Source organism: Piliocolobus tephrosceles, chromosome 18 (genome assembly GCF_002776525.5).
Source record: "Piliocolobus tephrosceles isolate RC106 chromosome 18, ASM277652v3, whole genome shotgun sequence".
NCBI classification, from domain to species: Eukaryota; Metazoa; Chordata; class Mammalia; order Primates; family Cercopithecidae; genus Piliocolobus; species Piliocolobus tephrosceles.
The window spans coordinates 3,406,962-3,434,261 of NC_045451.1; the positions used below are offsets into that span (position 1 = coordinate 3,406,962).

The following is a 27,300-nucleotide window of genomic DNA, read 5'->3' on the forward strand; positions in this document are numbered from 1 at the left end:
GAGTATATGCACTGACACACTCACATATGAGTATATGCACTGACACAGTCCACATGAGTATATGCACTCACACGTACATATGGTCCACATGCACGAGATGCTGGAGGGGGGCGAGTGGGATTGCGTCACCTCTCCCAGGCCCTCATTGGTGCGTGTGTGGAGCTGCATGTGAGGTCCTTGGGGACCCCCCTGGCTCTGGGGTTCATGGAAGAGGGCGATACCATGTGGGACCACCTGCTTCAGAGGGTCTTCCCTTTGCCCAGGGCTTGGGATTGGTGACTTCTCAGCAACATTTGTCACTGGAGACTGCTAAGTCCCCAGGGGTGTTGAAGAGCCGCAGGGTGGAGTGGGGAGGCCAGTTTTGCCCCAGCCCTGCCCAGTGGACAGGAGCCCTAGGTTGCCAGCCTGTCCACTGCCTGCCCTGGTACCCACGTGGGGGCCACAGGGAGTGGTGGTCCGTGCTCGTTGTTCGCAGAATGCTTAGTCTTTGGACCTGTGCCTTTTGAAGACGTCGGGACTATTGCAAGGGTTATGTATGTTTCCCCAGATTTTAAAAATAATAAGCATTTCATTACTGGCAGTTGCATCTTTTAGTTTTGATGTGAGTGCATCATATAGATCATGAAATTGATGAAAATCTGTCAATAGGAGAAGGTGAGGCCCTTATAATGTGTTTAGCTCGTGATATGTGTGTGATTTCTTACTCAGGTTATGAAGGATATAGATGGAATGCTCTCAGCTTTAAAAATTACCTCCAAACATGCGCCCATGTTCTGGCTTTAAAGAATGGTGGATTCATGGGTGTGAAACTCTAGACCTTGTGTTTGGTTGTAGGAGGTATGTGAGGGTCAGGGCCGGGTGCTCTGTGTCTCATTGTACAGGCGCTGACCCCTGCAGTCCCTCCCAGCCGAGACCATGCTGTGATTCTCTTGTGGGAAGTTGTGTGAATGCGTGTGTGACTGCACACATGCTTGTGCCGTGTGTGCCCCCAGAGGTGTGGCTGTGTGTGTATAGTTGTATGTATGTCCATGGATCCATGACCACGATTGTGCTTTATGTGTGTACCCGTGTTGGTGTGTGTGGCAGCCTGCCTGTGTGTGTGGCTGTTCATCTGACTGCATGTGTGTGAGAAGAGATGAACCAGGTCAGGCAGACAGGTGCAGGCAGCCCTGGGCAAGGGAAGTGTCTTACGTGTGCACCAATAGAGTACTGTAGAGTGGACTTCCAGGTGGATCTGAACAACTTAAGCAGTTTGCGTTTTATTTCTGTGTATGGTAAACGCAGGGTAGATAAACATGGATAATTATAGAGAAATAGTCATAGCCATTGATAATACTGGAAATGACAGTAGTGCCCAGCACCTTTGGTGATTTTGGCCTGGTGGCAGGCAGGTGGTTCCGCAGTAGCTGGGAAGGTGCGCAGGTGAGCAATCTCCCTTTGCGGGTGACTTTCGGCTCTCAGCCCTGTGGCTCCGACTCTGCGGCACAGCCAGTGAATCACTTGTGGTCCTGCACAGCGCACAGGGCAGCTGCCAGCGTGGGAACACGGAGGGCATCAGTTCAAGGTGATAGAAGCACAGTGGCCCGATGGAGCTCGCTTTTAGTTCAGAGAGGAGAAAGCACGTGAGAGCCAAACCTGTCAAGTCACTGCTGATCTGAAGAAGTTCGTTTAAGTAGCGGAATTTAGACGGTCAGATCCGTTGCGACTATTCAGATCACTTCCCGTTTTGAAATCACGACTGTCCGTGAGTGCCCGAGTGTCAGTTGTGTTCTTGGAGAAGCAATGGGTTCCTCTGTCCCCCAGCAGGGGCCTGGGACAGCCTGGGTCGTTGTGGGGCCACTTGGTCCATGGTCTGTCCTGTCACGTGGGTGGCAGAGCGGGGCACAGGTCACACAGGTCTGGGTTCTCAGCTGCGGGACGCCTGTAGCTTGGATGACAAGGAAATGTCCTCGGACCTGGGCGTCTTAGGACGGTAAAGCTGAAGGGGCCTGGGGGACCCTTCCTGTCCTCTGGGTGGTGGCTCCAGGAGGTTACGGGAGGGCAGGGCACCCTTTCTTCAGGTTTACTCTCGGCTTCTCCTCTGGAGGCAGCTGTGGGACAGCCCAGTGTGTGCCTCGTTCACTGCTGAACTCAGCGAGAGGCATTGTGACCACTGGCGGGATTTGTATTCACGGAGTGAATGCATTCGTTAGTGTTGACCGAGGTGATGTCTTCAGCAAATAGAAGGCATGGGGCTGAGGCTTGTGCATACACAGTTTCTTTTCAGAGACGCCCTCCCCTCCCTGGGAGATGCAAAGATGGCTGGTCACATTCACGCACACACACGTGTACACACATGTGTACACACACAGGCACGCACATACCTGTGCAGTCATTCTCTAGAAATTGCCTATGCAGAGTTGGCACTCAAACAATGCTGTTTTTTTCTATCCCTCTTGAGAGCCTATGAAACAGTAGTGGAGAGATGCAGCGCAGGCGCGTGGTTGGCTCCGAGGGCCCCGGGAGGGAGCGGCTGCGAGGCCCGTTGTGCTCTGGGCTCACCTCGTCCCAGGACTGCCGTCCTTCTGTCCAGGGGCCACATCGGGGCCCAGGCGGGCTCTGCCAGCAGATGCAGGGCATTTCGGAGAGGCCTCGGAGAAGCCAGTGGGGGGAGAGGGACAGGCGTAGGCTTGGCCTCTTGTGACCAGCTGTTTGATGTGGTACTTGATGGAAAACAGCTTACTTAGCTTTCAAAATTCTGAATTCCTAGATCTAGGGCTCCAGCTTGGCCAGCGAGCTCCTGGGAAACAGTTGCAGAGATATTATTCTGTAGCTCCTTCTCAAAATGGAAATATGGCTGAGTGGTTGGGAAGATAAATGCAGTAATCAGGGCTTGGCTTGCTGCAGAGTTTTCTCAGGCATTGTTCAATTGGGGCTTGAAATTCTTTTTTTTTTTCTTACAAAAAACCCAGATAAATTGAAGGTGAACTATAAGAGCAAAATGTAACCCATTTATACCAGAGGTTGCAAATTTCTTTCTTTCTTTTTTTTTTTTTTGGTGAAAAATCAGACCTTGGTGATGACCTTGAGCAGTAGGATGTAAATAACTCCCATGGGCTTAGCGTTCAAATAGTGGAACACTAGGCATAAATGGGTTAAGATGTACAGGAAAGAAAAATACAATTATTTCCTCTTTCTAAAAATAGAGAAGAGGAAAACGAAGGAATTAAGTCTGAAGGAGAAATACATGTTTTTTGTTTGCATTATTTTAATGGACACTATAATTACAACCGTTTTGTTACAACGTACAGTGTGATTAAGGAAACCTGCCTGAGATATTTCAGGAACAATATAGTGATGTGATTTGGGGAGAGTGGCTGAAACTTTTAAGTAAAATGTCAGATCTTTTCCTTACGTATCCATGGTGGAGTGGAACTTCTGAGACTCAGTATTTCTATTACACAATAGGTTGAACTCTGCATGTGGGAGATGTAGGAAACCTACATGTCTCACATTTGTTTATATATGTGTCACCATAACATGCTTTAGCTCTGCCCGGCTTTCTGGGTGGACAAGCTTCCTAACCAGACAGGCCGTGCCTATGTGGTTCGATTCCACTCGGTCACCGCTCTCTGCTCATAGCTTTATAATCCACATTCAGCCAAGTATGGGGTCAGTACCAGCCAGGTTATGAATTCACCAGAACCATGAGAGTAAGAATGTCTGATGTGGCAAGCTGGGATGTTTATTTATTTATTTAGTGTCCTAAAATAATGAAGTTTTAACTTTGTGGGCATTTAGGTAGCAAATCCTAGCAAGTGCCCAGAAGCAGTTGTTCCTAGAATTATTTAGTCCATCTTACCAGAAGACACACATCACAACACCCAAAGAATGACAAGAATTGTAACATAAACCTCTGTGAAAGAAGTTAGAAAATTAAGTTGTGTCGTGAACACCGTGAGTGTCACCTGCTTCCGTGTTCATCTCTGCCCTGGACTCAGACCTGGGGATGGTCCTTTTCCCTCTCTGGCTTCTGCCCCAAGTAGCCTCTTGGGAAAGTGTCCCTCCGTCTCCCCTCCCAGTTGCTCACTCTGAATTTCCAGCCCTTCCACACCCTTCTGCCTCAGTTTGCTAAAGTGGGGGGTGTGAAGGAAGGGCCACTTTCAGAAGGGCTGCTGCCCTTGTGCAGGGCTGATTGCTCTGCGGTGGTGGTCTGCTCATCCCATGATGGGAGAGGCACATCCTTACCCTTGAAACCACCCCGTTGGGAGACCAAACTAGGCCAAGGAACCAGGTATCTTAGCAGTTTTCATTTCATCCCTGTGTCCCTCACAATCTCAAGTGATTATTGCTGGTTCCAAGCAGAAGCTTGGTGACGGCTAGTGGCTGGGTCTCCTCCTGCAGGTGGTGACAGCCTGGGACTGGTATTGAATGGACAGTGTCTCCCAGAGCTACGTTCAAGGGATGAGAGGATTTCTTAAGTTACACAGTATCGGAGGGCCGTGGGGCTAGAACTCAGACCTCTGGACCTTGAGTCTAGAAGTGACAGAAGACAACTCAGGCGCTGTTTTCCTGAACCTCCTCTCCTGCCCTTAGAACACACCCAGGCTTTCGCTGCGATGAGCTACCTTGAAGCCAGCATGGCGAGCATTTTCAAGTCAGTTACTAAATAACTAACCTGTTTTAAGTCAATTGCTAACTCATTACACTGAAGTTTTTGCAAGGTTGGGCGTTTTTGAAGTTGGATATGCTGGTTATATATATAATTCCCCAAATCGAATGCTCACGGACATATTTTGCTTAATTCCATCTTTGCCAAAATATAAGTGTATTATTAATGTAAAGCCCTCTGCATTTTTAGCCTCTGAAAATATTGATGAAGGTGCAAAACTAAAATATAAGATGTACATCAAAAGGGTGTATTGCTATACTGACAGCACTGTGCTTCAAAAGACATATGCATTTGCCCTGATGACCTTTTAAGGCAATCTTTTAGTGTTAAGTCTTTTGCAGATAAGTACCTGTGTTGTAAAGTGGATGGTTCTTCCATGCTGGTTCTAACGTACGGGGACCACAGGAGTAGCACCAGTGCCAGGAGGGAGTCAGGCTATAGCTTGGGCGCAGGTGCCATCTAGTGGCAGCTTCCATGCATTGCGTGGGCTGCCAGGATGCCTCGGGGAAATCCGCCTTCCTCTGTCGCTGAGGACAGAGACTGCTTGTATTATGAAAAGGCCTTTGTTCCGCAAGTCAGACACTTGCCGGATTTTAAATCTGAAGACTCTACTAATAAGTGATCCTGATTTTTTTTTTTTTTAAAGAATCATTGCACTTTCTTTGTAAAAGACACGGAATCTGGATTTTGTGTTTTTGGACATTTATGCATTGCAACAGAAAAAGTTGCAGAAAGCCATGCAAGTGCTAGTTAGTTTGTGTGTATATTAGTTGGCTTTAAGTTGGAGACGTGTGCAGTGTTACTTCTCTTCCCGAGACTTACTCCCTCCTATGTCTCTTAAAACACTCAGTGTAGGAGAAAACACACAAGTGGTTTAATTGTATTCTTTGTGACTGCTGTTGGAAGATTCCAGGCCCCCACTGCTTCAGAAAGCAGATGCAAAACTTGTGTTATGGGCCAGGCTTTCCTGCTCTCCTCCTTACTCTATGCTTCCTTATTTTCATTCTGACATGTACAGGCAGCGTCAGCACCTTCTTCCCGACAGTCCCCGCCACCGTTCTTGATAAGACTTCATGTGCGGCCTTCGAGCTAGTTGGCATCTGGTTCCGACTGCCACGTCATGCAAGGAAGGATTTGTGTTAGCTAATTATTTTTTGCCAACTTGGATAAATTTGTAAACGGAAATCTTCGTTGCTATCTAATTAAAGTATGGTTTGCCATGTTTTTAAAAATAATAAAAGAATATTTGTATTGATTGCATTTTCTCCAGTGGATGTGTTTTGGTTTGCTGCTAGGATTTGGGGATGAAGGAGGGTGTGTAAAGTGTAGAGTAGCTGTAAGAGCCAGCTTGAATTCGATTCACTTCAGCATCTGATTCACAACAGAAAAACCAAACCTGAGCGACATTTCTTTGTGGTCGAGTCAATAGGAAGCAGTTAGTAAATTCTAGGTTCCTAGAACATGATTATGTTTTATGCCGGATGAACTGCTGTTTAACTGAAAGCTGTCACGGAAGCTGGAGGTATTTGGTTAACCTTCAAATTGTTGATTTTGTACTCACTGATTTAAAAAGTAACATGAATAATTTGTCTAGTCAGAAATTCTGTATTAAATTTGGGACTGTTTTTGTTCGGACATCAAAATACAGCTTCCAAGGCTGGGGGCACAGTGGCTCATGCCTGTAATTCCAGCACTTGGAGAGGCCAGGGAGGATCACTTGAGCCCAGAAATTTGAGAACAGCCTGGGCAACAGAGTGAGACCCATCTCTACAAAACAATAAAAAAAAAAAATGTAGCCAAGCGTGGTAGCACACACCTGTAGAGCCAGCTACTCAGGAGGCTGAGGTGGGAGGAGGGCTTGAACCTGGGAGGTTGAGGCTGCAGTGAGCTGTGATTGCACCAGTGCACTCCAGCCTGGGTGACAAAGCAAGACCTTGTCTCAAAAATAAAATATGGTGTCCAGAGTACTAAGATATTTACGTCATTTTCTGTTAACACAGATAACATACTTCTGCAGGTTGTTTATGTGAATAGATTATCATTTAAAATGAAAACATGTATACTCAGTCACCCAGAAAAAGTAGAATAAACATCTTGGGATATAATTTATAAAAGTTTTATAATATCATTCATTTGCATGTTGCTCTAGGCCTGGCATTTTCTTGTCATTCAGGCTCTTTTTTTTTTTTTTTTTTTTTTGTAGTTCACATCGTGTGTGTCTTGATATGAATGAGAAAGCTTTAAAACATTTCTTTAGAAGAAACTTTTCTGGCCATAGGACTGAACTGGACGATTGGCAGCAGCATTTGTTATTCTTTATGAAAGCCCAGGGCTGCCCTTTGATGAGGATGAGGGCGAGATCCACGTTGTTGCTTTCCCGCTCCATGGCCTTGGTGTTTGGGGCGTGGGTCTCCCCGACTCGGTGCCCCTGGAGGGGCTCGTGGCTTCCTGATTGCCTCCGCACCTGCTTTTGAACTGCGTCGCCTCTGAAAGCAATTGTGTGTCCCCTGGCTTTTCTGTGCCCCTTGTGTCCCTCTGAAGCACTGAGTCTGTCTTGTTTATTTTTGTATGTTTGAGGAGGAGAACTTCCAGATCACACCAGCCCGTGGCAGTGGTTTTCAACATTTCTTTGGCCGCACTTGCGCAGGCAGCTTATGTCTTGTTTTTATTGGAAAAGCTCCCCCCCCGCCCCGGATATTATAGCTACAACTTTTCCTCGAGTATTTTCTACATCACGTCCAAAAACATCATCTGACAGCGTGCTCTGGCCTTCACTCTCAGCGGAGCGGCCTCTCTTCTCCACGGCTTGGAGAACCACTCTGCCTGCTGCCAGGGTCCTTTCAGCTTGAATATCGTTCCAGGGGCTGTTTTTTCCCCCAGATGTCTATGTAGTTTTCTCTTTCTGAGTCTCTGGCGTTTTGATTGTCTTAGAAATTCAAATTGTGCTGAAATGTGGATGCCTGATTTCATCAAGTTTCCCCCTTTCAGGACAGGTTAAAAGTGATAGAGGATGGATCGTCTTCTGAGAAACACTGTTGACGGCTGTGGTGTTCCTGCTGTCAAATCCAGTGTTTGGGTGACTAGTAATGTCTGTTATAAAAGTTACTACAGAGTCACAAATATTAAAAGTAAATGCTGAGCTCTTGAAATGATTTTGAATGCAGCGGCCCTGAGTTCTGAGACAGCGTCAGGCGTCTGGCACCGTGCATGTCCACCCTGGGAGGAGGGTGACCCTGCCCGCCATACGTGGTTGAAATCACCAGTGTCATTTGCATAGAGGCTGTTCGCTTTTGTATCACAAATACCTATTTGTTACCCAACCCCATACGCTTGTATGGGGCTAGTTTCATAGATTTTTCTTTTTAAATAGGAGGGAACATCTAAGAAGAGGAAAGTGAAGGAGGAGTGTGGCTATCTCCTAATCATAGCTGCTGGGGATGGGAGAACCAGTGACATGAGTATCCCATTTGCTGTCACCCCTGAGCACTGTCTACCATTCGAGGCCATCACTGCAAATATGCCATCTGGGTTTTAATTAAGAGAGTGGGCTGTTGGCCGGGCGCGGTGGCTCAAGCCTGTAATCCCAGCACTTTGGGAAGCCGAGACGGGCGGATCACGAGGTCAGGAGATCGAGACCATCCTGGCTAACACGGTGAAACCCCGTTTCTACTAATAAAATACAAAAATCTAGCCGGGCGAGGTGGCGGGCGCCTACAGTCCCAGCTACTCGGGAGGCTGAGGCAGGAGAATGGCGTGAACCTGGGAGGCGAAGCTTGCAGTGAGCTGAGATCCGGCCACTGCACTCCAGCCTGGGTGACAGAGTGAGACTCCGTCTCAACAAAAAAAAAAAAAGAGAGTGGGCTGCTAATGAAATCTCATACTTCAGGTTGTACATGGATCACCTTCTGGGTCAAGAGCATGGACGCTGGGGAGAAGGCAGGGCTTCCTGTTTCACCTGCAGCTTTGCACACTTCCGGATGGTGAAGCTCGCGGTGCGGGGAGCTGGACAAGGAGCGGGTTCCTGCCCATGAAATACTTGGCTCCTGCAGGGCTGCTAGCCCATCCTCGCGGCCGGCTGCAGTGTCACCGGGGTGGAGCCGTCATTTGGGAGGTGCTTTATCTTACCGTCATTTTGAGTTTGATTTCCTCGACACATGCTGGTGCATCTTGTTTTGGAGAGAGACTCCCTCATCTAGAATGCATGGCCTCCAGCCTGTCCGTCGTCACTGACTCCAGTTACTGTAGCTCTGGGATGTCCACCTCAGCACCCACTCGAGGTTGGTAACTGGGCTGAGAGCTGTGCTCTGTGCTGCCAGGACTCCATACCTACCCCCAAGGCTGTCTGTACCTAACGTTACTCTTCTTACATGCAGGCCCTTAATGTTCTTACATGCAGGCCCTTAAGAGATACCTGCTGGATTAACACATTCATCTTGCGCTTCATGCTTTTTAGAGCACTTTCCTCTGCACTGTCTCATTGCGTGTGAGTCTTGGATATTAAATGACATCTACTCGCCTCATTCATCCCATAAATACATGTTTGTTGATGGTCGCTCTACCAGGAGCCAGATGCGCTAGACAGTGGTGATGAAGCTGTGAAACAAGGTTTGCTTTCTTGGTGTCTGGGGAGATGCTCGTTTAGGAGGAGGTGCAGCCAGGGGAAACAGCGAGTGCAGAGGCCCTGCGGCGGCAGGAGTGCCTGTGTGGGAAACCCGCTCTGCGGGGTTAGGGCCACAGTCGCCTTTCTTACGGTTTAACATTCATTCCCTTACAACCTAAAAACATGGCATGCAGGCCTTCTCTGTGACTTTGCTCTATCAGTTTCCAGTATTCCCGCCTGGCCTGAGATGACCAAATGCTCACTGGTGTGTTGAGTTAGAGCAGGAGGAGTTGGAATCGGGACTGAGTTTGAAAAGTGCAGACCTGGGGTATCATCCAGTTCCCCCAGTCAACCATGGTTCAGTCAGAAAGGGCATGTGTGGTGATTGGGCAATGGGTGAGTTCCCGTGTGTGGACAGCACTCTCTCCCGGAGGCTGTGTTCTGACCTGCCTTCCCACCAGCTCTCCCTCCACCTGGCCACCTACCTTCCCCGCACCTGTGTTCCCACCTGCCTTCCCACCTACCCTCCCCCTACCAACCTTCCTGCCTGGTCACCTGCCTTCCCATCTGCTTTCCCCCCACCTGCCTTCCCACCTGGCCACCTGCCTTCTCCCCACCTGCCCTCCCCCAGCCTGCCTTCACCCAACCTGCCTTCACCCAACCTGCCTTCCCCCCCCACCTGCCTTCCCCCCCCCCCACCTGCCTTCCCTCCTGGCCACCTGCCTTCCCTCCACCTGCCCACCTGCCTTCCCACTTGCCCTCCCTCCAGCTACCCACCCGCCTTCCCACCTGCCTTTCCCCCACCTGGCCACCTGCCTTCCCGCCTGACCACCTGCCTTCCCACCCGCTTTTCCCCCACCTGGCCACCAGCCTTCCCACCTACCTTCCCACCTGCCTTCCCAGCTGACCTCCTTTCCTGGTCTCTGCTCTTGAACATGCAAAGGGCTTCCCAAGCTGTGCTACTTCCTGGTGACTTGTGTTGCCTGGGACATATTTTGAGCCCTGTGAATGTCACCTTCTGGGTGAAGAGCCCTGTTTGCCAACCCCAGAGCCTGTGGCTGACCAGATTATAAAACTATGACCTGTTATTAGTGACACTCCCTATGATCTTACATCTCTTTAGAACCTAGAGTCTTTTTCCCATATGTCAAAAGATGCTTTTTCCTTTTCTGTGAAGTCTTCTCATTTTCATGGGGACAGCAAGGAAAAGGCCACCCTGAGCCCTGGATGTAAGGCCTGTCCCTTGGCCGCACTGTATTTCTTTGGTCCAGTGGCTGAGTCTGCGCTGGCTCTCTGGTTCGACTGTCGTCGCTGGTGGTGGAAATGGGGCTCTTCTTCAGCTGTGTGCTCCCTGGAACCCCAGGGGCGGCATCGTGAGCCGCGGCAGAGAGGACCATGCTGGTGTTTGCCTCGCCATCCCTCTCCCTCTGTGTTTCATGTTTCCCTACTCTTGTGGCCTCTCTGCTGTGGGCCTCCCTGCCTGGCCTCCTCCTGCTGGCTCTGCCTGTCTCAGTCTGATGGAGTCTCCGGCCTTCAGGGTGCGGATGAGATAACAGCCTTGTCCCCAAAGCACACAGGTGAGGCGGGGGCCACGGACTGACTGAGAGCTCTGTGTCTGCGGTGTTCCACCCGGCCGCCTGGGCACCTGTGGAAGTTCCTGTTTCTCATTTGGTGTTTTAATACAGGTTCTGTAGAGCTGGTGCGATTGGCCAGGCCACTAGGAGGCGAGTACGTCATGTTTGGGGACCCCTGCCTAGTCACGTGTCTGGGATGGGGCCCTGGCAAGAATAGCTGTGCAGGTTCACAGGAGGACCTGACTGCAGGCAAGTCCGCAGCAAAAGAGGGAGCGGTTCGGGTTAGAGTTGGGTTAGGGTTAGGGTGAGAGTTGGATTAGGGTTAGGTTAGAGTTGGATTAGGGTTAATAGTTAGGGCTAGGGTTAGTGGTTACGGTTAGCGGTTATGTTTGGTTCGGTTCACGGATAGGGTTGAGGGGGTTAGGATTGGGATTAGGTGTTCATGTTGTTAGGTTAGTATTAGGTGTATTGCTACGGCTATGGCTAGGGTTAGCGCTAGGTTTAGGGTTAGGGTTAGGGTTAGTGCTAGGTTTAGGGTTAGGGTTTGGCTCATGCTTACAGTAGTACCCTCATCTGTCAGACCCCTCCCGCTGACACTCATTCACCACACAGCCTGTTTCCTAAAGTGCAGACTCTTCTTATCATTTTCTCTTTTCTTTTCAAAATTCGCAGCCCCAGGCCAGGCAGGGAGGCCCACAGCAGAGAGGCCACAAGAGCAGGGAAACATGAAACACAGAGGGAGAGGGATGGCGAGGCAAACACCAGCATGGTGTCTTTGTGCAATCTCCATCCCTCCTGGTAACCCTGGTGTCCCCCACCTACCATACCTGCTGTTCCTGGTTTCCTTCCCTGACGGCCCTCCTGGGATCTGGGACCTCCTGCCAGTGTCAAGGTGGCCAGTGCTGTGGGATGTGTCCTGAGATTGACGCATTTGAAACTGGCATCAGCTCTCAGCCTGATGGCCTTAGATAAGCTGCTTTGTGCCTCAGGTTTCTTATCTACAAAATGGGACAGTTACCTTCCCTCCCTAGACCTGTTCCGAGGGGCGGGTCATGGATGTGAAGTTCCTGGCATGGTTCCAGGCACCCAGTGAACCTGGGAAGTGTCATGTTTTTATCACACCCCGGCTCGGTGCTTCTGGCTGGGGAATGCAGTGCTCAGGCTGTGTTTGCAAACCCAGCTTTTCCTCTCCAAAGGGTAATGACTGACGTCCACATGAGCCTACCGTGTGCAGGACCCAGGTTGCTCTGTGTCCCTCGTTTCCTTGGAGACTTGTGGGGTGGCACTGGCAGCCAGGCTGCTTGGCCATCGTCCCAAGGCCTGTCTGGTTCTTCCCTGAAGTCCCCTGGTCCTTGGTGAGCTGAGATGCATCCTGGGCACGTCAGTGATGCTCCCTGGCTTGGGACTGGCCTCCCTGGGTGACCTGCTCCGCCCTGCAACAGGTGTGTGCATTGGGCTGTATCATTAAAGCCACCGGCATAAACCCCCGACACAGGTGTGCCACGGGGACCGAGAAACTGCAGTCGTGGTTCCTTGTGGATTTCATTACAGACATTCATGGCTCGTAATTTTCTGGTAGACTTGCTCGTTCTCATATCAAAATGACCAGTTTGTGTTCAGTACCCAGCTACCTGGGGTGAGAAATTGGGGAGACAACAGAAAGAGGCCAGTTGTATTAAAAAACCTCAGTGCACACTCAGTGCACAGGCAGCAGGGGTCTGGGTCGTGACCACAGACAGGTTCACTGTGAGGGACCCGGCAGGACGTTTTGTGTAGGAGGAAGAGCCCAGGTACTCAGAGGTGCTCATGGTTTCATGCTTGGTATTGCATTTGTGTTTCTGTTTTGTTTTGTGTTTTGTTTTAACCAAGAGTGAGAAGCTCTGAAATTATTGCTATAATAAGCGTGAGCAGGGAGGCACACTGCCTCATGTAATAAAACAGCATGCTGCCCGCGATCGCTCATGACCACAGGTGAGGTCATGGGACCGAGCCGGACTAGCAGCGAGACTCGTACGAAACGGCCTTTTCTCCAGTCACCCATCTCCCCCTCAGGTCCCAGGGGTGCTGGCAGTGATGGCTGTGTAAGTGCCCCTCAGAGGGAAATAACTGCTTGCTATTTTTAAAGGTAGAGATTAAGAAATGACAAAATATTTTTTTAGAAAAGAAGTGTGTTTCTACTTTGTACTGCTTAAAAATACCTCTGCAAAAATCAACTGAGTCACAAGGAATTGAATAGAAAATACAAACGACATGGAAGAGTACATAAGAAATGAATTACTCCTGTCTGGTTAGCAGTGTTTGGGTCATTTCCATACACAAAACTTAGAACCTTAGAACTGACGGGGAGATCATGCTTCCGTGTGCGTGCGGACGGAAGGTCTGTCCCTGCGGAATTCCTGAGCGCTGCCTCCTGCTTTCTGCCTGCCCCTCTCGGTGGCGAGGGATGCACTCTTTATCTCACATGAACACTTTTCCCTTGGCCTCCCCTGAAATCATATTCTCATTGATTTCTGTTCATTTGTCCTACCTTGCCCAGCCCTCCTCAATCTTGGCTGCAATTAGAATCACCCAGAGATTTTTTTTTTTTTTTTTTTTTTTTTTTTGTGAGGGGGGAATGTGCAGGCCACTCCCTCAGAAGCCTGGACCTTAGGCCAAGTTCTGGCCTTGATGAGTTCTTGCCAGCTGTAGCTCGTGACCTTGACAGATGATTCTCAGATGCCACCTGCAAGGCTGTCCTGGATGAACCGATTTTCCTGCGTCCATTCAGTGCTTACCGAGTGACATCGGGGTTTGCGGCAGCCCAACCCACCAGCCCCCTGTTTGGGGTGGAACAGTCCACGTTCTTGCAGTCATTCTCATATTACTTGGTTCCCAGAAGCCTCCCCCGGGCCTGTTCTGGACGCACTCTCTCTTGTTCGCTTGCTGCTCTTCCATGTGTGGTTCAGAGCCCAGGCTGGGCTCCTGCTGCTTAGTGTGGAGAGAGGACGCTTGGTCAGCCCTGTCCTGGACCTTCCATCTCCGGCTGTTGCTGAGGATGCTTCTGTTGGATCTCAACCCTGAGCCGAGTAACTCACACTGAGCCTGTGGTCTCCCGGGAGCTTAGGGTCTTTTCCGTGGCCGGAACTTTTTCTTCTTGCACTTTGTCTTTCCTGATGGGATTTCATCTTGTTAGTTTCAAGCCTTTGTTGCATCTCATTGAGAACTTTTGAGTCTCTGTGCTGCTTAGGTCTCCCTCATCTCTGAGTGTCAGCCCTGGTCCAATAAGCTTGTCCAGTTCCTTTCCCCATCTGGGTTGTCAGTGCACATGATGGCGGCTCATGGGAGGGCGGGCACTGCAGCAACCTCTGAGACCTCCCTCCTTCTGGATCTGAAACAGGTGAGTTCCCTGACCCCTCGTGGGACTTGCCGTTTGCTCATTTGTACTCAAATCCCCTTACAGGAGGGGGAGCAAGCAGATGGGCAGGTGCAGGAGCTGGATGAGTGCTTTTGGGCACCGACCCCATGGTAGTGTCTAGACAATTAATGCTGTTTTAGCAGTTGCTATCTGCAGATGGCTTAAGTGTTCCACCAGCTCAGTGGAGAATCAGGGTGACAGCCTTTTACACCCTGCCCTCTTGGTACCTGGGTCCTCGTCTGGTGTCCAGGAAGAATTGGGTCATACGGGCTTTGAAGGATGGTGAATGCAGGGATTTCATTGAGTGGTGGAGGTGATTCTCAGGGGGATGGATGGGGAGCTGGAAAGGGGATGGAGTGGGAAGATGATCTTCCCCTAGAATTCAGCTGTCCCACGGCCGACCTCCTCTCTGTCCCCAGCCAAACTCCTCTCGATGTTCCGATGCTCCTTCTCTTCTCTGCAGTGCTGTTTTGCGACTCTGCTAGTCTTCTGGTCTTTTGCTCTTCTGCTCTCGGAGTCTGGGGTTTGGGGTTTCTGTGGGTGCAGGATAGGGAGGCATGGCGGGCCACAAGGCAACATTTGAGTTCGAACACAGGAATGCCTGTTCCCATTTAGGGCCACAGGTTTCCAAGCTTCAGGGTGGGGCGTTTGCCAGGGAACTACGCTCTTCTACCCAGTATTTCTCTGTGTCCTGTGTGTATCAGATTCAGGAAAGGCCATTCCTGGGCAGAGGCATTGGGCCTGCTCCCAGCTGACCTCTGCGCACTGTACCCAGCCGTGTGCTCCTTCCGGTCCTCAAGACTGTCAGGGAGAGAACAGGTCCATGCCTGCTTCAGCCTCCCACATGACCAGCTTGGTAATCCTCTGAAAAAAGGAAATCACGTTATATATAGCTGATGCGCTTTTGCGTGACTGTTTTTTTTTTCTTTTTTCTTGCCAAATCTGGGATATAATGTATTGAAACGATTTGTATTTTATACACCTACCCCAGCACCCAGAATTGATCTCATTTACTTCCGCAGCAGGTCAGCGGCAGAGCGTGTGCGGACCTGTGCTGTGTACCTGCAGGCTGCCTCCCTTTCTGTTCAGTGCCGTCAGTCCTGCCAACGTACAATGTATTGGGAAAGCAAAGTATGTGTGAGGCATCTAAGAATCGTCCCGTAGGTTACTAAACTGGCCTAGGCGTGGTGCATGGTTGTGCCACGTCTCTGCAGAGATTCTTCCTGTCCTGTTATCGTGGTGGGGTGCCTGGAAGAAGTATGCATTTTGTGCACGTGTCTGACCTGAGCTGATGTGGCTGAAATGAGAGGGGCTGTGGGCTCGTCCCGTGGTGGCCGTGTCCCAGGAACTGAGTCCTCGTGGATGACAGAGCCTTCAGAGGGGCGGGGCATGGGCCTGCCAGGTGGCTGGGGCTCCGACGATGGGTTCTGGTCTCAGGGCAGCAGGTGTCTGATCAGCCCGTGCCGAGAGATCAGTCCAGTGAGATTCTGGATTGTTACGGGTTCCTCATGCCCTCGGCAGGTTTTTCCCTGTGGGAAGGATGTGGTAACATAGTTATTAGCTGAAACTGGTTGCTGAAATTGTAGAATAAGATATTTAAGATGTTTGGCTGCACAATGAAAATGACATGTGTGGGTTAAATTGTCAGTCACAGAACTGGAAAATCTTCAGAAGTCAAGCTCTCTTATCCGTTAGAAAGGAAATCATTGTGATAAGGTTGAAAAATTTAGAACCAGATAAAAGTCCTCTTACAAGTCTCTGTACATGCAGTTGTTCATTAAACGGCCCCTTTCTGGTAGTTCTGATGCCATTTGTAGGTTGGGAGGTGAGAAGTTTTATTCCTAAGGCTCCTTAGAATTATGGTCGCTTAACTGAATTCGTCTTCTAAAAAAGCATCAAGCTTTCTTCCCTGTATAATCTTAATATTGTGGAATTTTACCTTTTCTTAACCTTTATAAAAGTAGTGCCATTTCCTCCTCTCCTCCCTCACCTCCCATCCCCTCTTCCTTGTCAGCCTAAAGTTGAATCACAGATGTCACTGATGAATGTGATGCTTGCAATTACCTGTTCATTCCCTTCTCACTCCCTGTTAATATGCAGGGGAGCCCCCGGTGTTGAGCTCAGGCTGTGCCATGAACTTGACTGCAGACGGGTCCAGCAACTGTGCCGAGTGGGGAGCCTGCCTGCAGTCACCCTGTGTGTCCAACAAAGCCCAGCCCAGCAAAGCACCACAGCTCCCAGTCCCCAGGCAGGGCCTCTAATCTTCACTTAGAGACCCAGAGAGGCTCGGTGGGCAGACAACCCTTTCTGTTCACGGAATTAACTAAATTGTATCTGTTATGGATGGAAACAAATAATGGTTTTTATGAAGCCCAATATAGAGGGGGCAGAAATGGGAAAAATCTTTATTTTAAACGCTTAAGAAGTTAGGCAAGAAAAGCGTCTTGCAGAGGGAGCGTGGGGGTGCATTTCAGGAGGAAGTTGGGTTTTGGAAGGGCTGCTTTGTAGGAGTAGCAGCTCAGGAAACAGGCTGGAGGATGTGCTGTTAGTGCACAGAGGGCATGAGGGTCGTGGCGCCGGGGCCGGCGCTGCCTCCTGCAGGTGGACAGCCTGGGAAGGAGAGAGAGGCGACTGCTCCTGTGGGGGTACAGCTCCCGGGGGTGGGGTGCAGCAGTACCCTAGACGCAGGGCCTGGTTCTTCAGCATCACCAGAGCCAGGTGCAGACCCAGGCTGGCTGCCCATTGCACCTCCTGGAGTAATAGCCAGCAGGGCGCTCCTGGGATCCTGTTTATTTTGCAATGAAGAAGAGAGGCACAAATGTACCCTAAGAGTGACGTGCCTTAAAAACCCATGGAAAACTGAAAACAAGATGAGCAGGCAGCCCCAGAGCAGCCACGAGCGCGGAAGGGGAGAACCTCAGCGTGGCTGCGTGGCTGCAGACTTCTTTTTGTTATGTATATTTTACTAAATAATCATAAAAACAATTAAGCGAAAGGGAAGTAACTTTTTATACAAAGTGCCCTCACCTCATGTCTGTGCTTTTGAGGGCGATTGTGTACGTTGAAGATGTTGCCGCAGGGACTTCAGACAGTGCAAGTCTGCCACTCCCTGGGCCCCGTGTGCAACTCTTGTCCATGGTGTGCGGAACCAGCCAGGCCAGGGCCAGCTTGGGATGCAGTGGAGTCACCCAAGACCTGCTCCGTGTTTGTGTTTCCAAGACACATCAGGAAGGTCCTGCTTAGAAAGGAACCCGGGAGCCCCCGGTGTGTTTGGGCCAAGGGCAGAGCGGCCGGTGTTGCCGTCCGTGGCACGCGCGTGCACACTCAGTCGTGAACCACGTTTGCCTTCCCCAGGGCTGCTCGGACCCGGCTGGTTCCTCCTGGCGCATGCTTCCGTGCACTCAGAGAGCATGGGGTGCGTGTTGGAGATCTTGCTCCTTCTGCATAGGGCCGCTGCCAGGCCTTTCTGAGCCAGTCTTCCCTTTCTGGTGTGTACCCTCGGCACTGCGGTTAGGGTCAGAGGCAGCCGTCTGTGCAAGGCCACGCCGTGCTCAAATCAGCACCGTTCTCTTTCCTTTGTTTAATTCTAGTAAAGTGCCCGGTGAGCACTGCCACCCAAGGGGCTGTCAGACTGGCAGGGACTGAGGAGCAGAAGTGCTTTTTCGTGCAGACCTTCTCCCTTCGTGGCGTGGCAGCCACGGAAGCAGGCATTTCTTCAGCCAGGCAGCCAGAGCCCCCTTCCCCAGACCCTTTGCTAGCTGAGTTCTTCCGTTTCAGCATCAGGGCCACTGAAATATCAGAAGCCGCCTACGCCGAGTCCCAGTTGGCCGGGGGGGTGCGTGGGAGCGGTGGAGGGGGGTGTGGGAACCGCGGAGGGAGGGAGGAGTGGGGGCCATGGAGAAAGGTGTGCGGACTGTGGTGGGGATGTCGGAGCCGTGGAGGGGGCGTGAGAACTGTGGAGGGAGGTGTGGGGGCCTTGGAGGAAGGAGGGTGGGCCTTGGAGGGGGTGTGGGGGGCCGGGGAGGAAGGAACGCGGGCTGTGGTGGGGGCATGGGGGCCGTGGAGGGGACGCAAGTGTGTCTGTGCCCGCTGCCAACCTGTAGGGGTGTCCCGAGGAGGTCGTTGTTTGCCAGTGCTGGCGCATGTTTCTCTGGGAGGTTCACCTCGCGTGTGAGGATGGAATGCCGCTGTGCTCCACACGAGAATGAGGAGTATAGAGAAAAGGGATAAATGAAGTCAGAATGGCACTCAGGAACCTGGGAACAGCGGGAACAGCGGATGGGTGTCGTGGTCCCCTTGGGCCACCTGGGAGGCCTCTTGTCTTAGTTTTGCTCTGGCCTGGCTGTAACGAAACCTTGGCAGTAAGGAAAGCTCGGCTGTGTTACGTGGCAGCACTTTGCCAGGCCCACTGGACTTGGCAGTAGTTTATTCCCATGATTGGAGGTCCCTGGTGGGTCATTGTCAACGGCACTGGGTCCAGGAGCCAGGGACGAGGGGCGAAGCTGGCTGTTCGGGGGCTTTCTGATGACGAATGCAGGAGGGCTTGGGCCTGCGCCTGTCTGCACACCAAGGCCTGAGGCCGGATCAGGAGCTGGCTAGAGGCTGTTTCAGCGGCCCTGATCCTGTAGCTGAAGAAACCTCGGCTAGAAGCGAGTCTGAGAAAGAGGGTCCTGGCTCCCTGGCTGAGAAGGCGCTTGGTTCCTTGTTGCTGAGGATCTTGCACCTCTCCAGGTAGCCACGTTTTCTCCTTGGAAAGGAAGGAGGTCCTTGGAAAGCTGTTCAGTCTTGCGAATAGCTTCAGTTTCTCGCCCCCTGCCCCTCCACTCGTGGTCATGCTTCTCTCCCCCTCCTGGGGTGGCCTGGGACTCAGTGCAGGGTCTGTGTGTTCCTGAGGCATTTTGCCGTTCACTCCCGACCGGTGACTTCGATCACTTGGGCTAGGCCATTCACTTTTTTTTTTTTTTTTTTTTTGAGATGGAGTCTTGGTCTGTTGCCCAGGCTGGAGTGTGGCGGCGTGATCTCGGCTCACTGCAGCCTCCCCCTCCCGGGTTCAAGCAAATCTCCTGCTTCAGCCTCCCGAGTAGCTGGGATTACAGGCACGTGCCATCATGCTTGGCTAAGTTTTGTGTTTTTAGTAGAGATGGGGTTTTGCCGTGTTGGCCAGGCTGGTCTCGAACTCCTGGCCTCAAGTGATCCGCCCGCCTTGGCTTCCCGAAGTGCTGGGATTATGGGTCTGAGCCATTGTGCCTGGCCAGATTATTCACTTTTAGTTTATTACTCAGTGTCTTGGTCAGAAGTACTGGAAGTCCTGGGTGATGTTTTATGATCCTTTCGGGGAACATTTTGGAAGCCTTGACAGTCGTGCTTTGAAAACCCCACAGATGTACAGGGGCAGATTACACAGCCGCATTGTTTCAACTTACAAACCCCACTAGTAGTCTTGAACATGTGTGTTCAGAAATCTTTATTCCTTCACTGCAGGGAAAACTAGATCTCTCCCTGCCAGATGTTGCTGTTTTTGAATATTTAGAAATGAATTGAATGTACTGAGCACCAGTTTGACTTAAACAAAGGCTAAGATTTCCTCTTTCGTGTACTTAATTCCGAGTAAAGTCCACGTTTTTATCCGTGGTGCATCCTAGCGCTGCCCAGTCTTTCTCATACCAGTGTTTGCATATGACAGACTCATATACCTGACTTCATTGATTTATTTTTTATTTTAAAATTTATTTTATCATCATTACTATTATTTTTTAAGATGAAGTTTTGCTCTGTTGCCCAGGCTGGAGTACAGTGGCGTGATGTCAGCTCACTGCAACTTCTGCCTCCTGGGTTCAAGCGATTCTCCTGCCTCAGCCTGCCGGAGTAGCTGGGACTTGAGGCGCCACCACCACACCTGGCTAATTTTTGCATTTTTAACAGAGATGGGGTTTCACCAAGTTGGCCAGGCTGGTCTTGAACTCCTGACCTCAGGTGACCCAGCCACCTCGGCCCCCCATAGTGCTGGGATTGCCGGCATAAGCCACTGTGTCTACCCTGACTTTATTTAAATATTAGCCTTTAGGAGCCGGTAGGAGTTGGATAGTTTTTTCTTCCTTTGTCTCATCTCCTCATCAGTTCTGCTGATCAGCCCTTACTGCTGACATTTTTGTACATGGACATATCTTTTAATATTGCGTATGAATTGCGCATTAACTGCCCACTAATTGAAAACCAGCCTTTGTTACTGTGTCCCTCAGATCTGGGCAAGTGTCTTCAGTGACAGACGCTGTCTCACCTTGATGAAGAACCCCTTTGGAATAGGTTTGTTACCAGTTTGATGGGATTCCTAAGTGTTGTCTCCGAATATATACTTAGAACGTTTTAAAGGAACATTCTGAGTTAGCAGATCCCTCCATTCTACTGAATGTTAAAAATCTCTTAAAATCTTATTTGAAAACCAAGAACACGGGGCCTTGTCGTCGTACATGGACACCCACTGAGACATGGCCGTAAGAGACTGCAGATGGAGGCTGGGTGGTAAAGAATCTTGTGTTTTGTAGTTCAGAGAGTTTTAAGATATCCAGAAACATTTGTACTCCTGCCCAGTTTTGATGTCTAGATTTAAATAAACCCAAGGCCATAAATGCCAAACATAAAACCCAATTTTTGTTACCCCGTGTTGTGTCCACTTGCAGTACATACAGTCTCTTCTGACTTTGGAAAAGCCTTAAAACCTCCGAGCCCAGCCCACACCTCGGCTGTGTTTCTCCCTGTCACACGTGTTCCTTAGGTAAAGCGGGAGGGTTCTGACCACACCATCCCTTCCCACCGCAGAGTTCATCCCAGACCGTGGCTCAGACACACACTCCGTCAAGGCCGGACCATCAGGGGCGGAGAGCTTGGGGGCGGAACCCCAGGCTCATTTCTCCTGGGCAGCCCACAGGTGGCGGCGTGGAGGTGGAGAGCATGGCTGCCCTTTGCTCACGTGCCTCTGGGGGACCCTGGGGCATCACGGCTCTGGGCTTGAGAACTGGACCTCACGGGAGAGATGCGTAGGGAGGGAGCCCTACGGCTGAGGCGGAAGGTGGCCGGTAGCCTGGTGGTTTCGGAGGCAGACACTGGGGTTCTTTGGACGGAGTAAGCTGTTACTGTAGCCTGCTTCTGTGACTGTGGGCTCCACCCAACTTCTCTGGTTTTCTTACCCTGCAATGAATGATTGTGAAGATTCCACAAGAGCCCTAAATGTAGAGTTCCTGGTTCCTTGAAAGTCATACAGACCTTATACTGCTGTGAACAATTAATTTTTTTCCTGAGTTGTAATATGCCAGTCACCCTCTGTTAACTAGGGACAGAATAGTTACGTGTAACTAGATACACCACTGCTATTGTATTTTTTTCCCTGTGATCTTTTGGGTCATTTAAATTGAGAAAAGAAACCCTGCCCGACTCAGCCTCCTTTTTTCTTGTCTGGGTGGCTCCTCATGGATTTTATGAGACCCCCCCCAGACTCAAGGGTTTGTCCTGCTGAAGACAGATGCGCCTGGAATGTGCTGTAGCTGTACGTGCCCTGTGTCTTGCTGTGTTCTGATGAGAAATGGTAACTTCCCATTTCATATTTTGCCTCCTCTAGGGGGACAGCCGCGCCGCTGCTGCTTTTCCGAAGAGGTGACTTCGACCGAGCTCTCCAATGGAGACCAGAGTCACAAGCTGGGAGATAACGCCTCGGAAAGAGACACCGGCGAGTCCAGGGCGGGGATCGCAGCTTCTGTGTCCATACTTGAAAACAGTAGCAGAGAGACTTCTAGAAGGCAAGAGCAGCACAGATGTTCTACGGACTTAAAAATGCCAGCATTTCACCCCAAGCAGGAGGTGCCCGGCCCTGGTGATGGTGTGGAGTTCCCTTCCAGTACGGGAGCGGAGGGCCAGACGGGTCACCCTGCAGAAAAGCTGTCCGATTTGCACAACAAGGAGCGCTCTGGGGGAGGCAAGTGGGCGCTGGCCTCAGACCTCGTGCCGCTGGATTTAAGTGCGAGGTCGACGCGGGATGACCCCAGCAATAAGGAGACAGCCTCCTCCCTGCAAGCGGCTTTAGTCGTTCACCCGTGTCCTTACTGCAGCCACAAGACCTACTACCCCGAGGTCCTGTGGATGCACAAACGCATCTGGCACCGCGTCAGCTGCAACTCCGTGGCTCCCCCGTGGATTCAGCCCAACGGTTACAAAAGCATCAGAAGCAATTTGGTTTTCCTTTCCCGGAGCGGACGCACGGGCCCCCCGCCTGCCCTCGGTGGCAAAGAATGCCAGCCTTTGCTCCTTGCTCGGTTCACCCGCACTCAGGTGCCAGGGGGGGTGCCAGGGCCCAAAAGTGGCTCTTCTCCCCTGGGAGTGGTCACAAAAGCCGCTAGCATGCCTAAGAATAAGGAGAGCCATTCCCGAGGGCCCTGTGCTCTGTGGGTGCCCGGCCCCGACGGGTATCGACAGACCAAACCCTGTCACGGCCAGGAGCCACATGGCGCGGCCGCACAGGGGCCCCCGGCCAAGCCCAGGCAGGAGGCTGGCTCCAAACCAGCGCCTGCCCCGGGTGGCGGGGCCTTCAGCAGGAGCGCCACCCCCACGCCTACCGTCATCACCCGGGCTGGTGCGCAGCCCTCAGCTAACAGCAAGCCCGTGGAGAAGTTTGGGGTCCCCCCAGCGGGGGCTGGCTTTGCCCCCACAAGTAAGCACAGTGCCCCGGACTCCCTGAAAGCCAAATTCAGCCCTCAGCCTCAGGGTCCACCTCCTGCCAAGGGCGAAGGGGGCGCTCCTCCTCTACCTCCCCGCGAGCCCCCTTCGAAGGCGGCCCAGGAGCTGAGGACTCTGGCCACCTGTGCTGCGGGGTCCAGGGGCGACGCGGCCTTGCAGGCCCAGCCCGGCGTGGCTGGGGCGCCCCCCATCCTACACTCCATCAAACAGGAGCCGGTGGCCGAGGGGCATGAGAAGCGCCTGGACATCCTCAACATCTTTAAGACGTACATTCCAAAGGACTTTGCGACCCTCTACCAGGGCTGGGGTGTCAGCGGCCCTGGGCTGGAGCACAGAGGTAAGATGTGCGGGCCCCCTCTTCCCCGGGCCACATGTGACCTCCAGAGCCACCGCTGGAAGGCCAGGGCTGCTGCCCACCTGACCTGCCTGCCCACGGCCTCTGAGGACAGAGCCAGCCTGCCCCGTCCCCCTGCTGAGCTGAGAGCCACTCCCTTGCCCTGGCCCAGGAGCACAGCAGATGGGAACAGCCCTCCCAGGCTCCACCTCTGCCCTGCCGGGGAACGTCTGCCTGGGGTTGGTGGCCCTCTGCATGCTGGCCCTGGGAGGAGGTCGCCAGCCCCGCACGGCTTCCTTCCTGCTGAGAGGACGTTTCCTCCACACCGACGTTCCGCAGGAGCAGGCAGACGTGATTGCACTTCACGTGTTTGTCATTTTAAACAGAATCCGTAGATGTTCATTGTCCTGTCCCTCAAAAGACAAGAATGTTTATTTAGTGTGATTAAGTTTTATTTTTATATATCTACAATTTAGAAAACACCTATTTAGTCCTCTAGTATTAGTAAGCAAAGCCTTGCAGAGGATGGATGTACCATGTAAAGTCTGGAGAATGGGATTTGTGCAAAAATTCCTGAAAAAAGTACTTGGAAAGGGTTGTCTTCGCCTCTCCCTCTGCCTTAGTATTGCCGTGTGACAGTAACACTGAGAGGGAATTGCTTTCCTCCTGCCTCTCCGGTGCGCGCCCCGCCCTGCAGGCGGCACCCTGTTCTGGAACGTAAATTGAAGGTCACTCTTACTTAACGTCCAGAACACAAGAAACCCAAGTTCTGTTAAAAACCAAAACAAAACAAAGTCTCAGTTCATTACCTGGGAAGTCCTAACCGTGCTTTGTTAGAACTGTTCATTGTGGCTGGGCGCGGTGGCTCACGCCTGTAATCCCTGTACTTTGGGAGGCCAAGGTAGGCGGATCGCGAGGTCAGGAGTTCAAGACCAGCCTGGCCAACGCAGTGAGACACATCATCTCTAACTAAAAACACAAAAATTAGCCGGGCGTGGTGGTGCATACCTGTAATCCCAGCTACTTGGGAGGCAGAGGCAGGAGAATCGCTTGAACCCAGGAAGCGGAGGTTGCAGTGAGCGGAGATCACGCCACTGCACTCTAGCCTGGGTGACAGAATGAGACTCCATCTCAAAAAATATAAATAAATAAATCATAAGCCTGCGGTTTCTTAAAGTGGTTACCATTAGAAATGGCCTCTGAGAGCCAGGGCTGCAAACTCCAGGCAGCTGGCAGGACTGTGAGGGGCATAGTTCTGGGTCTGGGAGTTAAGATGTCAGCAGTGAGCCTCCCCAAATCCACCGTGGGACAATGTCCCAGTGGGTGCTGGGGTCACCTGCTGAGCTCCTGGCTTAGGCTGGGGTTTCAGAGCCAGCCTAGATCCGTGACCTGCTGGGGCCGTCTTGGCAGGAGGGATGGCCACCCCAGGTGTTTTCCAATAGGAGATATCACAGGTCTGCTGCCTTCTTAACAGATTTGCCGGCGAAGGCCTTACTCCAGCCGACCTTGTTCCATTAGCCCGCTGAGCGCTTGTGAACTTTTTAGGACGAGGCCGAGACCCGGGCACCCGAGGGTCTCGTGAGATGTGTTGGGCTGAGGTGTGACTCGGGAGTGGGGGTCCCTGAGGCGTGGTCTTAGATCCTCATCTCTTCTCCCCGCCCGTGTGCTCTGGGTGGACGGTGTAACCTGAGGAGGCTGTCGCGGGTGGGAAGTGCGGCGCAATGCCATGTGGATTAATGGTTTGACTTTTTCCATGTTCAGTTAAAGTGAGTGAGTTCCCTCAGCCTCAGCAGGGTTTCTCAGTCATGTAGATTATTTGCTGCAAAGTGAAGAACAAGTTTGTTGGTGGCCTTTTGACATGATGCCAGCCTCAATTCTGGAGATGTGGGTTTTCTTGGAACCCAAAGCAGAGAAGGCTGAGTGGTGAGGGTTCCGCTGTCATGGATGCTGGGTGTTCCTGGCTGCACCTGGCCCACTCTGTCCTTCCCCTGGTGGCTGCCTCCCAGCAGAGCAAGGGGGGTTTGACGCCCGCTTAGTCCACCTGACTCGTAATTTAGTCACGCGCTCACAGCCTGCACACACCCTAAGTACTAAACCTGCCAGCTTCCGCCTGGAAAGTGGCATCCCCAGTTTTTAAAAGGCCTTTGAGCTGCCTTGTGCGTGGCATAGTTGCTGTTTCTAAGAAAGTAGAAGTGAGTTTTAAGGTAAGGATTTGAAATTTCAGATGATAGAATTTGAAGTCCAAAATAGGCTGAACTATTTTCCCTTTTCTTACAGACATCTTTAAAAATAAATGGTTCGAGGACCTTTTTTTTTTGGGGGGGGGGGGGAAGAGAGAGGTTAAATATTTAACTTTCATATGTGAAAAATACTAGTCATAAAGCACATGGGCTCATCTTGGGTTATTTATTCTTATAATGTGCACATGGGGACATAGTGTGAGTCAGCAAATTTGTGGTTTCTAAGTCTACTCTAAATTGGATTTCTTAAGGGAAGTGCTTTCACCTTTTTGGTCTTAAAATACACCTGTTAGTAGGTGCATTATTAGGATCCTGGCTTCCCAGGTATCGAGTACCCAAGGTCAGCCTGTCTAGATACTCGGTCAGCGCACCTGAGAAGTGCTGAGCATCTCCAGATGGGACGCCTCCGGTGAGGGGCTCGGCACCTCCTGGGACCCTAGCTTTGGTGAACTTCCCTTGCCTGCAGGTCTCTGTGTTGAAGCCATCAGAACAAGCTGTGAGCTCTTCTATGTGATAGTCCTTTAAATCTTCAGACACTTGTCTCTTGTCTTTCCTGGACCTAGCATCCCTGTTCTGCATCCATCCTCTGCCTGGTCTCCAGGGCCTTCCCATCTATCCTCTGCCTGGTCTCCAGGACCTTCTGTGTCCATCTTCTGCCTGCTCTCTGGGGCCTTCTGCATCCATCCTCTGCCTGGTATCCAGGGCTTTCCCTGTCCATCCCTACCTGCTCTCCGGGGCCTTCCTATCCATCCTCTGCCTGGTTTCTGGGACCTTCCCCCTCCATTCTCTACCTGGTCTCTGGGGCCTTCTGTGTCTATCCTTCTACCTGATCTGTGGGGCCTTCACGTCCATCTTCTACCTGGTCTCCAGGGCCTTCGCTGTCCACTCTCTACCTGGTCTCCAGGGCCTTCACGTCCATCCTCTACCTGGTCTCCGGGACCTTCTTTGTCTATCCTCTGTCTGGTCTCCGGGACCTTCTGTGTCCGTGCTCTACCTGCTCTCCGGGCCTTCCCATCCATCCTCTCTCTGGTCTCCGGGACCTTCCCCATCCATTCTCTACCTGGTCTCCAGGGCCTTCACGTCCACTCTCTACCTGTTCTCTGGGTCTTCACATCCACTCTCTACCTGGTCTCCATGGCCTTCCCTGTCCACTCTCTACCTGGTCTCTAGGGCCTTCACGTCCATCCTCTGCCTGGTCTCCGGGACCTTCTGCATCCATCCTCTACCTGGTATCCAGGGCTTTCCCTGTCCATTCTCTACGTGCTTTCTGGGGCCTTCCCGTCCATCCTCTGCCTGGTCTGCGGGACCTTCCCCATCCATTCTCTACCTCGTCTCCGAGGCCTTCATGTCCACTCTCTACCTGGTCTCCATGGCCGTCCCTGTCCACTCTCTACCTGGTCTCCAGGAACTTCACATCCATCCTCTACCTGGTCTCCGGGACCTTCTTTGTCTATTTTCTCTCTGGTCTCCGGGACCTTCTGTGCCCATCCTCTACCTGCTCTCCAAGGCCTTCCCATCCATCCTCTTGTCTGGTCTCCGGGACCTTCTGTGTCCATCCTCTACCTAGTATCCAGGGCTTTCCCTGCCCATCCTCTACCTGGTCTCCGGGGCCTTCACGTCCATCCTCTACCTGGTCTCCGGGACTTTCCCCACTTCTCTACCTGGTCTCCGGGGCCTTCAAGTCCATCCTCTCTCTGGTCTCCAGGGCCTTCGCTGTCCACTCTCTACCTGGTCTCTGGGTCTTCACGTCCACTCTCTACCTGGTCTCTGGGTCTTCACGTCC

At 51.6% G+C, this 27,300-nt stretch overlaps 1 protein-coding gene across 8 annotated transcripts in view; it reads left to right on the forward strand.

The window, feature by feature from the left end:
* ZNF516 (zinc finger protein 516) overlaps nucleotides 1-27,300 on the forward strand; it is a 135,507-nt gene that overhangs the window by 91,101 nt on the left and 17,106 nt on the right. For all 8 annotated transcript variants that reach the window (XM_023224788.2, XM_023224787.2, XM_023224792.3 and 5 more), the window contains exon 3: nucleotides 21,832-23,280. In XM_023224788.2, coding sequence (XP_023080556.2) covers nucleotides 21,832-23,280 — 1,449 coding nt within the window. The remainder of the gene's footprint in view (nucleotides 1-21,831; nucleotides 23,281-27,300) is intronic.